Here is a 19489-nt window from a genome sequence, read left to right as displayed (position 1 = left end):
GAGACCGCAGCACCTTTACGGCATTACTCCGCCGCTTCTTCTTCTGCTTCTTCTGTGTATTCAATGAAATGCCCGTGGTTTGCTTGCAATTGGCAAAGGTGCATTATCGCCACCAACTGGGCTGGAGTGTCTATTATTCAAGCTCTCAACGGAAGAATCACGGGTGTGACGCGTTTGGCAAAATAGGTCCACAAAAGCGAAATAAACCTAAAATTCTCGGGACAGGAGCATGTGTCCAAATTTTAATCTTAACCGTTCTATTTCATCAGATACGATCTGTAAACAGGGCTTTAAGTGTAAAATACCGAACTTGTCCTTTAAGGGCCACGGTGTCGCTAATAACAAGAGTTTCTGAATTCAACACACAGAACCTTTAACTGAAAAAATCAGAAACCCTAATAAAAATAAACATCCATGTACTGGATTGACACTTTAGAAACGCAACAAAAAATGGAATTTAACGTTTCTGCAATGCAATTTCTTTTCTTTTTTTCACCTTTCAGATTATTCTTTTTTTTTTATATAGTAAGCTCTGTTTTGTTTTTTAAACCCTTCTTTCATTATGCAAGCAAAATGCGAACTAGCAAGAACATTTCTCTGGTTAACGAAAATATAGAAAGCTCCATGAAAATTATGTCCACATGCTTTCTGTAATAATAGATGTGCAATAATAAAAATGTCTTTTGTTTTCTCTATTTGAACACCTCTTGCACACCTGAATAGTTGCAGGCAGGTGCGTTGGATACAGAATATAAAACAAAAGAAAAAAATCCTGCATACTGCTGTTGCCTGCAAGAAATCCAATTTTTACTGAGATAGCAACATTTCAGTCAAAAGACCTTTGTCAGGAATTAAAAAAAAATCCATGCACTTGATGCACCATTTCTCTGTTTTATGGAAATGTAGAAAGCTTGTAGATTACATCAAAGGAAAAAAAAATATATAATTCTCCATACACTATTTACGCAAACGAAATGCAAAAAAGGAGGAATACAAAGTTTCTTTGGTTTATGAGAACAGAAAGCCTTGTGTAAAGAAGATATTGCTTTACACTCAATTATTACACGCTCGCCCTGAATACACTAGAACACATTTCTTCTCTGGTTTACAAAAATACAGAAAGCTTGTAGAAACAGTCATATTTCTTTGATAATATAACACAACATAATATATAGCATAACACTAATGAAACTATTCTCATTGGGTTTTTTCCTATCTCAGCCATTTTCTGTGACTGCAGTGACGCTACTAGCAGATGCAGGAAGAACTAGTAAGGAGAGGGGAAAAAAAAATGTTGCGGGATGAACAAAATCTGTGAGAAGTCTGTATTCTTCCCTTGCTTTTTGTAGCGATTTTTTTTATTTGTCTCCGCATCAATGATAACATTATTGAGCCCACAATACCGCTGCAGCTTGAACGTACAAAGAAACAGAGATGAATGAAAACTCTAACGCATACACACACACGCACACGTTCAATATGGACACATGGCCATGTGACAGGAAGAGCCTTGAAAACGCTCAGACAGAAAAATGAGCTCATAACAGGACGAGCAGTTGACGACGCTAGTTTTCTTGCTGAACGCGAGTACGTGCTTGTGTGCGCTTGAAACAGCACCGTCATTCTCCTCCGTCCCTCTTTGCAGTCTGGGAGATGGGAGTTGCCCTCCAAACCCCTCGCAAGAAGCCACCATTATCACTTCAAGCTCATTTTTTCTCCTTCAAAAGGAGAGATGCATTATTTGCAATACTTGCGGATCTTCTCTGTCTCTCAAAGCGTCTCCTTCTGCTGCGAGTGAGTGAACCAGAGAGTTAAAAATAGCTCTCTCTCTCTGTGCTACGTTTACATAAGCGTGGGGGGGGGGCACTTCCGGTCTAAACGGCTCAGGACAGTGTCTGATCCACAACAACCACCAGTGGATGTGGGAGAAGACAGGACACACGCACGCACACATATGCGCCACAACGCAGGAAACCTTTCAATGTATACCCAACCATGTTCAACATTCATTCCCCCGGTCTATCTGTCTAGCACTCATCAGTCTCTCTTTTTCACGTTCTGTCACTTCTGCCCAAGTCACATTTCTATTTCCCTCCCTCTTGAGTGCATAAATCAGTCCGATACATGCAACGTGCTAAGAAAGTCACACAAACAATTTCACATCAAGTCAAGAGAGTCGAGTGCAACCAATCTGACCAACTATTACATGTATATTCCAATGCGAATCAGCTTGGTTAAAATTGCTCTCATTTAGCTTTCAAATACCAATAATTCTGCACAATTAAAAGGCAATTCAAACCCAGCATTCAAAAGAGTCAGAATACTCACTACTGTGCGCAGTCGATCAGTTGATATTCGTTGGATCTTTCGAAGCAAGCTCTCACCCCTTCATCCTGCCACAGGGTCTTTGTGTGTTCATAAAATTCCTGTTGGGAAGACAAGTGGAAGAGAGGAAAACCCATAAACCAGCTGTCGGAATCCAGGCAAATCCTTTACACCTCTGTAGTTTGGCCACATAATTTTTTATTTTAAAAAAAAGTCAAATTGTATTTTTTGTTTATAAAAAATTTCAGATTTTAACAGGATAACAAATAAAAAAAGAAATTCCAGGGGACAAAAATAACAAAATTTCTAATGAGGAATGTCATGTCTGTGAATACATCACGAATACATGAGTTTACGGGGGAACTTGATTCCCAACCCGATTTAAATGTAAACCAAAGGAAAAATCCTGTTTCTGATTTAGGATTTCATCACCTTGTAATGAACACTGAAGGCCACAAGGAAACAAACGAGATCTTAAAAGATGAAGAAGTGTGCTTTAAAGCAGGGGTTCCTAAACTTTTTGGGGCCAGGGATCCCTTACAGGGGGGGGAAATAGGACTAACTTAAACTCAGGGGTAGTTCATCCAAAAATAAAAATTCTGTCATTACTTACTCACCTTCATGCCTTTTAAAACCCGTAATACTTTTGTTCATTTTCAGAACACAAATGAAGATATTTTTTATGAAATTTGAGAGCTTTCGTTGACAGAAATTCCAGACATTTTGGACTAAACCGCTCAATTCATATGGATTAGTTTTACGATCTCTTTACGAAATTTTTGAAGCATCAAAGTGTCAGTTGCGTATCTGTCAATGGAGGAACAGAGAGCTCTCAGATTTCATCAAAAATATCTTCATTTGTGTTCCGAAGATGAACAAAAGTATTACGGGTTTTAAAAGGCATGAAGGTGAGTAAGTAATGACAGAATTTTTATTTTTGGGTGAACTATCCATTTAAGTTAATGTGGGTGGGAATAATTAACACAACATGCTTTTTCTTTTTCTATTATTTGTGCAAATGGTCTCCATCCTATGCACTTTTTAATACAGCGGAATTTTATAATTTACCGTATATATATTTATCGCAACCGAGTATCATTCGCACCAGGTCAAACTTGCATTGTTGAGAGAAAAACACATACACAAGTCGCATCAGTGTAAAAATCCCTTTTTATTATTAGCCTACATTAGGAAATCTTGTAAAATACCGATAGATAAAATGAAACCTTAAACAATTTAAACACTATTAACATGTAGGCCTTTTTTACTTCCCCTAACTCCACAAACTATCCTTTAAATTAATGGTGATCAGAACAAAACAAGAATTAAAAATATAAGTATAAAGTAAAAAATTAATTATAGTGACATTCATCAAATGAATTTGATTTTAAATTTGAGGCGCAACTGGCGTTGGGCTTGCGCACCTCTCATTCGGTCCAAATGTTTCCATATTTGCGATGTAACACCTGGATGCTAAATTATTATTTACGTAAAGGCGGCTTTGTACTTCAGACAAGAAATAAGCGGAGAAATAAGTTTTGAATAACAGCAAGTCGACAGTAGGGGGATGACTGACCGGCACAGCCTTCATATTGTACAACATTATCGACAAATTAAATTAAGCAGAATAACTTATTGTGTTTAATTTACTGGATTTTATTTTGATAATGAACAGGCTGCATGATGTGTGTGTGCGTGGGGCATCGACACGATCACTTTCCTCAGCAGAAACGACTTAATACTCTGTCATTTATGATCATACAGATAAGAGCAAGACATCATTTAAGTGTATTTTTATTTGTGTATATTCAATATAACTACAAAATGTCATGCTATTGTAAAATAAAGAAAACAAACAGGATGCGCTTTCAGCCGTCTCAGTTTAAACATCTTTCTGGAGCACGTCACAAAAATTAACCAAAACAATGCGATTACTTGACGAACACAGACATGAGAAATATATCTAGAAACCTTTAAGTGCCTAATTATTAGAAGTCTATGTTTTGGTCGGCGCCGATAGCCTCGTGGGCAAGTGCACCGACATGTAGCGTCGTTGTGCTTCGGGCAACCCGAGTTCGAGTCCTGGCTCGTGGACCTTTCCCGATCACGTCCCCCCTCTCTCACCTCACTTCCTGTCTAGCTACTGTCCTATCCTAATAAAAGGCAAAAACGCCAAAAATAAATCTTTATTTTTTTTATTTGATGTTAAATGCATTATATAAGTCACTTTGGAATATAAATTGCAGCACGTTTCAGATGATAAAAATGTGACGTAGGCCAGAAAATATGGTATAGCAAATTATTTTGCTGACCCTCTGGCTATGGGTCACGGTCCCCACTTTGAGAACCTCTGCTTTAAAGACAAAAAATAAAGCCAAATTAAATTACTTAATTTTTCAAGCTGTAGAGGACAATAGTGGAGGTAGATGTTAACATTATACGCATCAGTTAAGCTCTTCTGCTTTCTTCTTTCGGCTAACATGCATAAAAATCACCAAACAACATACGCACCTCGTGTATAACAAAAGCCACATTTACAGAAGAGTTCAAGACAGAACTAAACGGTTCTGACCACCCACTGCGATTCAGATGTGGTGGTGAAATATGAATGAGCATTTGAAATGAAAGAACTTCCAATAAAAGCAGGACACAGACAGCTTTTCCACCTTTTAAAGCTGTTTATATGTAGCGCCCATAATGGCACGAACCTGAACAGTAAACGAGCAGGGACAAAGGGAACAGGGAACAGGACTTTGTCTCGCTTGATCTTTGTTTGTGTGTTTGGAAATGGCAGCATTCACTTTGGCACAACTCCTTTAACATAAAGTAGTGCCACTACACTGTTAAACATGTAGGACCAGAGCCACACACTTGAGAATCACGCCACCCACCAACTCTCACTGCTCTTACCATAAACATTTATTTTGTGGGTATCTGAATTTTTGTATCATGCTATTTATGACTAAACTTTTTGTTTCCATCATTCAAAAATGTTAATGGGAATCTACATGTGGCATTAAATATAACAGCAAAATATATATGTAGGCTAAAACTGTTCTGTATTATTATATAAATGAAAATGGATAAGTACTAGCCTATACTTTTGAGTATTTCAACCGTTTTTACTGGTGTTTCTAACATTAAACTTTTTGAATGCACTTAGCAACAGTGGTTGTTTGGAAAAATGACAGATCCTCTTACTAAAAAAAAACATTATTGAGATTTACAATGAAATAGCAAAACAGAAAAACACATTATAGCTATTTTGCCCAGCCCTAGCGTGAGTAACGCTAAAGCATTTTGTGTGCGTTATTTTTCTTCATCTCATCTACATCTGTTTTTCTCTCTGTCCTTATGCTAATACTCTTCACCAGTTTCCTCCTAGCTCGATAGCTTCGCAGCAAGTTTAGTTTTTAATGGAAATATTACAACTCAGCCATGCAACAGTGTTAAAATAGCAGTCATTTACAAACTTCAATGGGACTTTATATCCTAAAATGACATGACTGAGTTATAAATGTCAATAATTGCTTTACTTTTTATTTTTGTCTCTTGCTTGCAACACAATCAACCAGTCAGACTGGTTCCCAGCGGGCCCTGGGGCCACCGAGGGAGAGAGAGAGAGAGAGAGAGAGAGAGAGAGGGTGGGGCACTATCTTCTTTGTAGTAACGCTAAAACTCCAGCCACTTCCTGCATTCAATTCTGAAGTTTAACAGTTAACAATCAACTCAGAATCACGCAGTTATCCAGACGATCCGGTGACATATCCAGTTTTTAGGTGTCAAAAATTCCAATTCATTGTATTCATAAGCTAATAATTAAAGTAATGTTCATGTAATGATGTAGCTAACTATTTAAAACCTTGTCTAAACCAGCAGGTGAGCTGTTTGTGTTCTCTATTTTTAAGTCCATAGGGCCACCAAGTTTGAGTCACCCGTAATTAAATCTTGAGCAGGCCCATTGGCGCAGGTCAGGGCGGCTCTCCACTGCCCTTTCGACACAGAGCACCTGTCGAGGTGATGAGGGAGCAGGGAGGTCCTGGGTGACAAGGTGTGTGTCTCAGGTGAGGCCCTCTTAAGGGAGAGTTTAGAGGTTATTACAAGTAATCAGTCGTAATGAACGCCACGCCATTATACCCGAGAGTCACACGTACACACACCCACATGTCCCTCGGGTGGGGTGCTTTTTCAATTCACCAATGTGTTGTCCCCAAGCAAAGAATCGCAACTAATTATAATTTCACAAATCACACAAGGCAATACGACCGAGGAGAACAGTCAAAACAAACTTGTGCGGTCTGACAAGATCCACGACAATTAGCCAGAAACTAGATGCATTTGTAGATGTACATACAGTGCTCACACACTTCTTTGCCTTTTCTACATTTAAACTTAACATGTCTTTAATTTTTTTTAAAGTCATGTTTTTTATAACTAATACGTCTGTTCAGCTGAAAAAGGAGGAACGTAACCCTGAGACGGTGCAAAGACTCTGGGGTGATGGGGTGACAATACCTTTCTACTCACCGTTGTAAACTCAAAGTCCTTCTGATTGGCTAAGTTGAGGATGTAATCAATTCGAAACTTATTTGCTTGACAGGCTAACTGGACTGGAGGTACCAACATGGACATTGCCGTCACAATAGTCTGTAAAGGAACAAAGACAAGTCAGAGTTTCAGTTGACTTCACATTTGTACATGTTGAGATTACGAGTTAAACTCAAGAACCTTCCACACTTACCTCTATAGCTTCTTTTATATTATTCTTGATGTCTTGAATTTTCTGTTTTTTCTCTCTGTAAAAACAATAACGCTTGGTTACTTCAGATCAATTCATTTTTGGAAACGTAATAAAATAGCTTTACCCCCGGTTTCACAGACAAGGCTTTAGCTGACTAAAATGCATGTTTAAACTGAAAGCAACTTGCACTGGCGTATCTTAAAATATGTCAGTGCCACTGTTTTGTCTCAAGATGCACATCAGTAATGCTTTTTTCTAAGGCATGTTTATAAAAGCTACTCAAATGTCCTAATTAAACTAAAGCCTAATCCTGGCTTAATCTAAGCCCTGTCTGTGAAACCAGGCCTAATGTCATAAATAGTATGAATTAAATAACTTAATACTACCTAGGGTTGGACGTTACAACAACTATTTTTTTCTATCACAGTATGAATCATTTCATATCATTGTAATACATCACAACAAATTTATTTTTGCTGGTTCAACAAAAATGGTTTTATATTTATATTATGAGTTGAAGTCTATGTTTGGATAATCCATTGAATTATATGGCCTACTTTACAAATTAAGGTGCTTTATTGCTATTAATTACTTTCTCTTTCTACTTTCTTCGTTATAATGGATGCAAAAGGAATAAGTCTCATATTATAGAACACTGGAAATAAAAACTAAAGACTTGTAACTAATATTATAAAACTGACGGTTCAGACTCTGCAATGGCAGCAAGTTGTTATAAATGAGCAAAAATACAAACACGTGACCATACATAAACTGAATACCATATTAAATGCATGTCAATTATGTATTAGTAAATGATTTATATATCATGCACAAATATATCTAGCACAGCATACATGGTATAACAAAATATCTAACTTTACACAGCATATACCACCAAGCCCTAGCATTAATAATTCAGTTTTCCTGACTTTTCCCTGATTTTTAGTCAGAAAACTTTTACTATCGACTAATTCATGCAACTATTATTTATTTTGTCTTAAATTAGCATTCAAATTTTTACCCATGTCGAAATCCTGATCCATATTTCTGTAACCTCTGTAGTATTTTAGCACACCTCTACTACACTGATCGAGGAGTAGATTAGTGTACTAGTGGATTATAGCAACTTTACAAAAGGTAATATCAAAACTGGTTTTAGACCATCCAAGCATTTCTAGATAGTAAACTACTTATTGAAATAAAGTCAGCATTTAATTATAATGGGATTTTCAGTGAGCAATATCCATAGTACATTAATAAGAAGTCCTATCATGAAACAAAAAGCACTGCATTTCACAATAAATAGATATACATATCTCATTCTGAAATACATCAAGAGGACAACACAATAACATAAGGCACACCTTTACCACAATGATTTGAATTTCAACATCCTCCCAAATCTTCAAAAGGAGGGAGACCATCACCGAAATACATTACACCAAGACGACGTAGCCAACAAAATGGCATGATGAATGAAACAGGGTTTGTTTATGCTCTATTTCATACTTGACTGTGTGCTATGGTTATGGACGCAATAAAAAACTAGTCTTGAGTTTAACTTAAGCGGAATCAAAAAAAGTACATAGATGTGAAAGCCATACTTACTCAGCATTGAAGCCATTGACATGTAAAATGCGCATCTGTTTGACTATGGTGCTTTTCCCTGATTCTCCAGCCCCTGAGAGATGAGCAAAAGAAAGATATAAATCACAAAGGATGTGGGAAGAGGGGGAGTCAGATATCACCTGATTCAACAGGAATAATTCGTTCAATTTCACAGTAGCATTTCTTTTATAAGACAAACTAAACAGACAATTTCTACTAAAATCCAAAGCACAAACTGTTTAATAATTATATCATTAATAATGGCATCATAACAATCATATTAATAAACCCCTTTTATATGGAATATCATAACTTCGTCCATTACTATGCAAATAAAATGCATAGTTTAAGGTTTTTAATTAACCACATGCTTTATGAAATACTGCTTCCATGTTTCATATCACACAAGATTTCAAAAAGAGGCTTCACTCATTGATTGATATTTCCTTAAATTGTGATTACTCCAATAATCACCAATCAATGCAAGTAAACCTAAACTAAAAAGTAACTGGTAGCTATCCATCAAATCAAATAATGTTAAAGAACTGTCTAGAAACACCACCTATTTTATCTTAGAGCCACAGTTGTCAAACACTGACAAAGCTGATTGATTCTACAATTTATGGTCAATAGCGCACAGTTGCCTGAGTTTCCAAGTGCTAAATATGAAAAGAGAGTTAGCTTCACCCCTGTGGATGTGAAGCACAAGCTACAGAAGCACCAAAACACCTCAGATTTTAGGCTTTCAGTTCAGATGCATGACGAGAACCTCTTTATCACAACACATATTCTGTTACCAGGCTCCAGTTGTGTCAAATAGGCCTGTTTGCATACAGGAATTGCACTTCTGTGCTCCAATTACACCGGTACACATCCCTAAATCATATATCATTACGACACACTTCAATCATGGGTATCTAGCTATATACCAGTTTCCTCACTTAAATACCAGACATTATGATTTAGAGAGCTTCGCTATGTTGAATACATGGGATTTTGATTTAGAACAGGGTAGCCATGTGTATAGCTCAAGCATGCTAAACAAATAGGTTGTTGGAGAACTGAGTTTTATCAAAGTAAGACCAGACCTGTCACTTAAACAGAGACTAAATCAAATCAAACCAATGTTAAAACATTTTCATGCCTGGCTACGAAAAGTCTATGAAATTGAAATGCTTGCTGATGATATCAGATTCAAGGTAGCAAGGCAAGTAGTGTCAGACCAACATGGTTTTTCAATGGGCCAATATCTCTAGAGGAACAGGGTGGTCGAAATAATGCTGATATAAACACACTACAGATTAATGAAAGCTAATAAGACAAAAAAAACAACAAAAAAAAAATCAGTATTTACTCAATTCACACAAAAAAAGTAAAAAACAAAACAAAATGTGTCTCATCTATCAGTAGATTTTGGAAATGACAATAAGCGAAACTACCATTTCTATTAATTGTCTGGTTAATACAACTAGCCTAACTAATCTAAGATATGAATGTTCAAAGCATATGAGAGAAATTATTAACTGATCTAATCAGTTTCTATTTCAAATTAAAAGTGTAAAATTATAAGGGGGAAAAATCATTATCATTTTGGGGATGCCCAGAATGTTAAAACATAAAATAGAAGAACTATGCAAACAACCCTCCCATATAAAATGTCATAATGATTCCAAATGTCTTGAGATATACAGCATGTCAAAAAGTGATGCACTAATCTCCCAAACAACTTAATTCAGAAATGTTTACATAAAGTTATTTTATTTCTATCTCAGGCACAGTTGTTACTTTAGTCGAAACGATCCTAAACTCGTGAACACAGGGCCAATGTGTTTTGCATACATCTCTATGAGATAGTTGTGAGTGAATTATAAAATCATGCGAGACCAAACATTTCCATAATGCAAACCGTATTGAACACAAATCAGATGGGAATGAATGGAGAGATTGAGTGGTGTTAGATGAAGCACCACAGGCCTCCAAGCCCTAAGCCCTGAGGTGTCCACTACTACGGCGCAGGAATCCCAATCGAAGCGCGTGCACCTACATCACTTACTCGAACAAATGAATCAAATTCACACAAAACGCTACGTGTGACAGACCCCGGTGACGTCACACGCCTCAAGTCCAGCAGTGACAGAAGAACCACCTCAGCTTTTCAGACCAACCTACCTAACAGTAGTAGTCGATGAGTTGCTCTGTAGATCTGTTTGTCTTTCTGGAGCTGTTTCTCTATCTTTTTGTTAGCTTCTCTCTGGGCCTTCTCCTCATTTCGCTGGTCCTCAGTTTTACTGTTGCCCAAACAACCCATTTTCCCGAAAACCCAAGAAAAGTTTTGGGGTGGGGTGGTGGTGAATCTACCGTATGAATAAATGATCCAAATTCCTTGATTGGCCTCCGATCAGAACACTTTGATGGAAAACCGGGACATTTATACTTGTATGCACATGACTCCCCCTGGATTTAGCTGATACGGGCAGGGGAGCACGGGGAAATATGAAAGCTATGGGTGACTAGTATTGGCGAGAATAGGTGCTGGTGAAAACACACTAGGCCAGCCTACAAGACGGCCGAGTCCTGTCGAGCGCTTGCTGCTATAAAATATGAGATTTGTGTATGGATGTGCATCCAGCGAAGCCTTCGACGTTACATGAAGGATTTCGGCTTTCCCACGACGGCGATTTAGCAAATTTCCCGTGGCGAATCCATGGTCGGTGTCCCGATATAACGACCGACTCCTATTAAAATCATGAATAGCTCCACAAAACGCGATTCTTTTCGGTATCTTGCTGTCGAATCCGTTCGCCGATGCAACGACACGGGCAGAACGAGATAGAAAGGGTGGCTACAAATTAAAAAAATAAATATTTCCACCAAAATGACGGCATGTGGATCATTCCGCCCAGCGCCGTGGCCGACATGAACCTTTTAACTCCGTTACGAAACGACGTTTGTCTGCGAGGAAAAATACGGTGGTGCTGCTGAAAATTTCCCCTCAGATTGACGCTATTTTCCCTCCTGTTCTGCTTATGGTGACTGATCGCTTTTTTTCGGCTTGTCCAAATCAAACGAGGCCCTTCGCCGTCTTCTCCGTTACTGTAATTTGAATTTCTGCTCACATCCGTAGGCTTTGCTTTGACGCGAGCGAGCGGCGATCCTTAACGGTTCTTACAACCGCAGATGCAAATGTGACCGATTCCGTCGATATTTCACCGGTTATCGCAGTCCGAGTCCGCTGTCAGGCTACGCTTTGTATCCCTCTTGAATTCGGGTGGTAGATCATGTGCATTTGGATACGTGAAGATAAATCCGATACCACAACGACACCGATGGATCCCCTACGGACGGAGCGCGTTGAATCCCCAATTGTGGCGAATGAATCCTTTTCGAGGGTGTATTTTTAGCGATTATTTCCTTTTCTCAGTGAATTGTACATTGAGATAGAGAGAGCGTTGAAGAGATGGGTGGGGCAAACAGCTCTCATTGAACCCTGAGTACGGGCTAATCACATGACAGCCAGAAAACGTCAGCAAGCGGCGATTCTGCGGAGAAAAGGCGCCCTCTTTGAAGACATGAATCATACGTGATAAAGTTCGCGATTCACCCGAAACATCTTTGACTACTATTTACAGTTATCGCTGGTTATATGTAGGCAGTGCGATATACTCTTATGTTTAATGGATACGTTTCTGAACCACAGCTTCACCTTTAAATTATGTAAATATGCGCATCTTGCATAGGATTGGGAACCGAGAACTGTTTCCGTTAAAAAAAAATGCCGGTGACGAATAATAATTGTTAATGAATAATGGTTCTTGAACGTGCATTGTACATCCGAGGCGGATGAAACAGTATTTAAATACTCTGTCCAGTGTAGTTCGGTTCCCGAAAGAATGACTCTTATGAGTCGGTTCTTTGTATTGAATCACTAACATACAGCGCGACTAGTGCGTTATGATTCCCAAACGAATGACTCGGTTCTTCTTAGTGAATCAAACAATAATAAAATCGCACGCAGCACTTACTGAACGTGTCCTAAAACGTAAACATAATATTTGCTGTAATTGGCAGTGGCATTTTATAAATAAATAACATATTTTCAAAATTAGTTTAATTTTTGGGCGGTCTGAATTTTTTTAATTCTGAAATTCTCATAATTTGGCACTGCGATTCTTTCAACGTAAAAAAAAGGAAAAAGATTAATATTTAATTAGTCAGCGTTTAGAAATTACAAAAAGAATGTTTGAATTGAAGTGTTAGTCGATTGTTAAAATGTGTCCATACATAAAACTGAGGACTTCCTATTTCAGTGAATGTTAATTAAAACTCCCCCTTATCAACTTCAAGAATTAACTGATGCATTTGTGTGAGAAGGCACTTAATTATTAATCACTGCAGTGTAAATTAATGTAATCGCTTATAGGAGCATAAAAGAGAGAATACGTTAGGCTAATTTTCTTAATATTGTGCAAACAATTGGAAGGTGTATTTTACAGCCACTGATTTAAGCATGATTGCAACAATATGCAACCAGAAGTAAAACCTGTTGCAAAGCCTTGTCACAACCAAAGGTGTCCAAACTCATGTTCATTTACATGGATTAACGTGCTTTTATTATAATTAAAAGCTTCATACATCAGTATTTAGATTTTCCATTTCTACCCTTTGTGAAGATTTACTTGTGCAATATATGAAATTCTGAATCAACAAACCAACAAAAGAAATACTAAAAGAATCTATGACACCACCATATATCTTCTATTCTGACAATTAATGACAACATTCATTAGACTAAACAGGATAGCAAGGACTTCTTCGGGGTTTAAAACATTGGCTACAATCTAAATTAAAACTCGATAAAATAGTCTAATTCAGGTTTTTCTCCAAAATGATTTTAAGAAAAATTTGTCTGAGCATTACTTTTTCTGTGTAAATATTACACATTACATGCATCAGACATGCTAGAAAGAAAATATATGCTTGCATATATCTGGCAATAAACCTTATTTATACTTTATAAATTGTTTTGTGTATACAGCCCATGCATTAGGTGTAAATAGTCTACACTAGAGATACAGAGCTGTTTTTATATTATTGTAAGTTATATTATATCAATATTATATTTTTTATTATATCAAGTTTTTCCTTCAGCTAATAAAAGAAAAGACAAGGCACTGACATTTCATTCAAGCTATAGTAACAGCCTAAAGCCAAACATGTATCTGGTGCCTTAAGTCATACTTCAACTTAAGTCATAGATTTTTCAAATATATTTATATTGTTCAAAACAAAGGCTTTAAATAGTGACATGATAACCAGAGAGTAAACCAAAGAAGCATTGTGATGTCAACACATGAGATAAACTACTTTATGGCAGTGACCGAATTGGAAAATGACGTTTCATTGAGCTATTTTTCGACACACTGTGGTCTATTTTTGATCCCTTAATCTTTGTGTGGTGTTCGGGAGCAGAGACTAAACAGACTCATTATGGAAACAAAGTCTGGTTTTACAGTGAGGTTGTGTTAAAAGTTAAAAATCAACACACGCCACCATCTTCAGTTTAAGTTCTTCAGTGGACACCCAATTAAAATCCATTCTGAGACTAAACCGAAGTTATCACCTTTAAATAAGGATGCATGATAAACTGATTAACTGGTTTGGGTGATCTATCACCAGAAGGTGGCAGCATTTCTCTAATATCTGATCTCTAGCAGACTTGTTTTTTTGTGGAACACTAACACTGTAAAAAATGAGCATAATTTTAATGGTAAAAGACTGTACAAATGTAAAAACCTGTTAATAGGTTAACAGTAAGTTTCCTTACTATATACAGTGGAAAAACTGTAATAGATCAAACCTTACATTTGATGTAATTTTACAGTAAAATACTTTTTGAAAGTGTATAATTTACAGTGAAAACCCGTAAATTGACATTCCCATAATTCCCTGCGTGATACTTCACATTTGGTGTATTTTAGTTGAAATAACTGTTTCTTAGTTTTTTCTAATCAGTTATGTACATTAGGGTTTTATGGTACATCTAATGTTGTTAAATTAAATGTTTATTGCATTTTTTATGTCATGTCTGTTAGCATGATGGTGTTTAGTATTGGTGTGAATTACACTGTGTATTTACTACCTTGTGGAAAAGCTGCTTGTGATGATCTTTGATTCATCATGTGACTTTCTCATCACCATCTGTTTATGGTTGTTGTGTCAGTGTGTTATACAGGTACAAAACAGATATTACGATAGGTTGGTATATTAACATTATATCAGTTAATGAAATAAATGTTTTACTGTAAATTTAAGTGAAATCTGTAAAACAAAATTTTTTATTATCGTATTTTTTATGGTAAATTTCTGGCAACATGCAGCTGCCAGTTTTTTTTACCATAAATATCATGGATTTTTTTTTTTTTTTTTTTTTTTTTTACAGTTGACATTCCCAAATTTAAGCTTTTATTCACATATAAGCATTCATGCTGTGGTAAACCGAAGCTCAACCAATGAGGTTCATTCTTGTTCATTCTCATATTATTGCTTTATATGTGAACAAAGGCTTAAATTAAAATCCATTTCCAGTAAGGATAGGCCAACATAGAGTGGTGCAGGTATGACATCACTTTGTAGGCCAAAACGCGGAAGTTAGCATTTTAGCACTTCCGGTTCCATCGTCCTGAAGTCAGTGTGTGTTTTTAATGGCTGAAATAAGGCTCAACAAGCTCAAGACACTTTCACGTTTTATTCTATGACATAAAACACATCAGTGTTACCCCACTCATGATTTTTTAAAGCTGTTACGTGTCTTGAATAAGGTGCTTGCTAACAAGTAGCTAAATGGTACTACAGAGGCGGTCGGGGAGATTAAACATCATCATGCTGAAAAGGAAAGCTCAGTCCGCTTTTACAGGCTCATTATGCTTATAATTGAGCTCTTATAAACTAGTCTAACTCAAAATTTCTGGGAAAATGTTTTCGAAAGCTAGTGATGGTGATGTTAAAGTCAAGCGACCGTGGTGTAGTTTGTTTACAGCCAACCTTTAGCTTTTTACTTCTGGCGACTGCATTTTAGACTTTAAAATTCATAAAAGTTGTGTTCATCTGTGAAAGTGATCTTGATGGACAAAACATGTAACTGTCATAAACTTTTGTTGATCACAGAGCTTGTTTTTTTTTTTGCGATAATCCAAAAGCCTGTGGAAAAATCCTATTGGGTTTTTGTTGAGGGAACCAGTGTGATGCTAACCGCCGATTGGCCTACAAAGTGATGTCATTCCTGCACCACTATATCAGATAATATTTCTGTGGCCACATTTGCTCTGACATACTTTTCACTATCTACTTTCAAACTGAGGTTAAAATCACATCTGTTAAACGCTGTGGGTGATCTTCCTTGAAGGCGGTTCGATTGCAATTGTGTCTGTTTTATGTCTTGTTTTCTATTTATTATATTTTTTTCTTTTCCTCTTCTTTATGTATTGATTTCGTTTGTGATTGTAATGCACTTTGGGCAACCTGTGTTGTATTAAACTGTGCTATACAAGAATAAGAAAGAAAGAAAGAAAGAAAGAAAGAAAGAAAGAAAGAAAGAAAGAAAGAAAGAAAGAAAGAAAGAAAGAAAGAAAGAAAGAAAGAAAGAAAGAAAGAAAGAAAGAAAGAAAGATACTGAGCTGTGGTGCAACAACAACAACTTTAATTCTGGCTCCAACAGCTCTCTCAATGGAAGGGATGCACCGATATGAAAATTTTGGCCGATACCGATGACCGATAGTTCTTTATATTTGAAAGCCGATAACCGATATATCGGCCGATAAATCTAAATCCAAAGTTTTATATAATTTTGAGAGCCTGATTACAAAAACAAAAGTCTCACCATGTCCCAAACACAATTATAATGTTCTCATCTCATGATAATTCTGGGTAGCCGATATTACAGACTTGCTCTGTTGCTCTGAACTGTATTTTCCTGCTTTGAAGTGATTTCAATCATATTTCAAGCAATTCAAAGCCATCATGGTGAACAGTGCGCATCTGAAGCGTCTCAGCTGAAGATAATAATCCATTATTTATCGGCTTTAATATATCGGGCAAATTTTCTTACCAGGCCGATAACGATAACATTAAAAATGATGAACATATCAGCCGATACCGATCTGGTGGCCGATACATCGTGCATCCCTATATTCTGATTTCATTTCAGAGAATTTTATTGTGTAAAATAAATGTTTTTCTTTGTCTCATTTGCCAAAATTACTTATTCATTATTAATCAATTAATTGTATTATTTATTATTCTTGTTTTATTTGCCATAATTAACTTGTATAATGCATTATTTTGCATTATTCAATATATATATATATATATATATGAAGAGTTCAGATGCAAAAGCCTCTAAGTGCCATCTGAAATTTTCTTCTAGAATGATCATTTTTATCAAGCTTGTATATTTAAGTTCAGTAATTTCCCTTAAATGACAATTAATAGGTAATTTTCAATGTCATTTAAGTGAAATTACTGAACTTAAATATACAAGCTTGATAAAAATGATCATTCTAGAAGAAAATTTCACATGGCACTTAGAGGCTTTTGCATCTGAACTCTTCATATATATACTATATTGTGTAATATTTTGTTCACAAAATGAAATGAACACAACGTGTGCTTGAGATGTGTATACAAAGACATGAGTTTTGTAGCTCGCTGAAAAAGTAGAACGAAAAATGTTTTGCTAACTCAATATTTAACTAAATTCTTACTCTTTTTGAAGAAAATATTTGTAGTATTTGGGTCGCCCAGAAGTCTCTGTGATGTTTTTGTCCCTCCTTTAATGTTCTATGGGTTTTTTAGCCCGTTTTTTCATTGGACAGTAAGCGGTATAGCACTGTTACACAATGAGGTTTTAATACAGTCAAACCTTTAACTCAGGACCCATTTGTGTTATGTCACATTACATAAGACAGTCCCTTTCAAAGAAAGCGGTAATTCTTGGAATTAGTCGCCTTCTCCTTGTCTATTGTTATATTAAGAACTGCATGCCTTCCTCAAGATGTTAAGATCCACTGAGACCGGAGCAAAACCTAGCAGTGATAAAGTTTGGGGCATGCATTACGGACGATTTGGCTTAATTTAGTTGTTTGTAGCCAGAGGTTAACAGCCACAGACTCTATTAAAAACTGGATGTGGTATGTGTTGAAAGTTTTTTCTATTTCATCCTTCATGAGAGGATGTGATTCTGTTAAAGTGAGCAATAACACCATGCAATCACTTAAACTAAGATATTACTCTTGTGGGCTTGCAGCTGCGAGCAGTGAGTTCCAGCTTCAACAAAAGTGGCCACATCAGAAGACTTAAGCTACAAAAAATTTAATTGAGGTTGATTCTGCATTAAAACGACAAATTATTATTAAAGCCCAAAGGCAGAAAGAAGGCATTCTATTGACACACTTCATAACCACACTTCCTTTTTAGACGAGCACACATATCACACAAACACTACCAGCCAAGCCCAATAAAACACAAACACACTGATCGTTTTCCAACATTCTAAGGTTGCAACAATCAGCTTTGTATGTGTGTGTCATCTGTTTTTGAACCGAGGGCCCGCATGACTAGAGTATTTTGGTCACAGTGCTTAACAGTTTCTTCGTTTGTGTCGTCGGGCTGCCCTCCTTTTCTTGTGTAACTTGTTAATAAAAAGAAGAACAGCTCTCATAAAGGTAGCGGCATATGAGGCCTTGTGTAATACTACTTTTATCATACCATGCATGGCTGCTCTAATGCTGTTTACACCTCCAGTAAGTAAAGCCAAGGGGGGAAATCCAAGAATTCAACGAGTTTTAGAAGGAAAAAAATAATTAGGCATTGATGCTAGGAATTTCTTGGGATTCATAACACACCTTTAAATATAGAATCAAGATGAATTCCAGTCGCATGGGCATAAATACATCGCATCTTTTGGTTTACAGAAGATATTCGGTGGAACTTGGTTTTCATCCAAAGAGGAAGTTAAGCCACGCGACTACTGCAGAAGTAGGCGGAAGGGGAAAAAATAAAGAAAATGTATATGTCACAAGAATAGCACTGCAGTTTCAGAAAATAAAATGGTCTACAGAAAACATTTTCACTTCACCTTTGTATAATTTTAGACTAGAATCAGCAGAATGTGTAGATCTGCAAAAAGATTATTGAGTATTTTAGTCATACTCTAATTGACTCTAATTATTTTACTCTTTGCACACACACACACACACACACACAACAAGTAGGGCCAGTTTAGCTGCCACAGATTAGATCTTGACCAGATGTCTTCACTGTTATGACAGTTCATGACAATCACAGAACCAGGTTTAATCCGAGTTAAAGTGCTCAGTCCGTATGAAACTCAAAATTACTTTAAATGCTCTTTTTGCACTATATAGATTTTAGAGAACATATTCAGAATTGTAGTCAATTAATATGCATTATTCAGTGAAAATCCAAAAACCAGGATGACTATTTCCACCAGAATACCAGACACACTCCATGGACAGAGAAACAAAAAGGACCTGGAACTTTAAAAACAAGTAGTCAAGAGGGCAACACAAATTTTCACATGGTTTGACGCTATTTTTGAACAAACTCCTCTAATGCATAAAAGGTTATGGGCAACATTTACTGAGAAGGAATGCATTGATGCAACTTGTGAATTCCACTAAAATAGTATATTATCTGGATCCCTTTAGCATGATTTCGCACTCGATGACTGTGACAAACTAATTCTAACATCATTCTAATATTGTACTAATTAGGATGGATAGTATGAAAATTAGGATG

General features: G+C 36.6%; 1 protein-coding gene and 1 long non-coding RNA gene across 3 annotated transcripts in view; one reads left to right on the top strand and one right to left on the bottom strand.

The window, feature by feature from the left end:
* gnas (GNAS complex locus) overlaps nt 1-19489 on the bottom strand; it is a 38907-nt gene that overhangs the window by 17286 nt on the left and 2132 nt on the right. The window contains exons 1-5 of one of the 2 annotated variants that reach the window (XM_082136482.1): nt 10844-12137; nt 8675-8747; nt 7067-7121; nt 6853-6972; nt 2329-2426 (exon numbers count right to left, since the gene is read on the bottom strand). In XM_082136482.1, the coding sequence (XP_081992608.1) occupies nt 2329-2426; nt 6853-6972; nt 7067-7121; nt 8675-8747; nt 10844-10982 (485 nt within the window). In that variant the 5' untranslated portion in view covers nt 10983-12137. Of the gene's footprint in view, nt 1-2328; nt 2427-6852; nt 6973-7066; nt 7122-8674; nt 8748-10843; nt 12138-19489 lie in introns of those variants that run through there. The other variant, XM_082136481.1, reaches the window with a different exon arrangement.
* Nucleotides 12292-18513, top strand: LOC309474219. The gene is made up of 2 exons (XR_014197255.1): nt 12292-13767; nt 13811-18513. It is a non-coding gene; the product is annotated as an uncharacterized lncRNA (long non-coding RNA).

The sequence above is a fragment of the Leuciscus leuciscus genome, assembly GCF_965113295.1.
Source record: "Leuciscus leuciscus genome assembly, chromosome: 14".
In the NCBI taxonomy this organism is placed as follows: Eukaryota; Metazoa; Chordata; class Actinopteri; order Cypriniformes; family Leuciscidae; genus Leuciscus; species Leuciscus leuciscus.
Note: the sequence above shows the minus strand (reverse complement) of the source record. Positions and strands in the feature narration are given on the sequence as shown.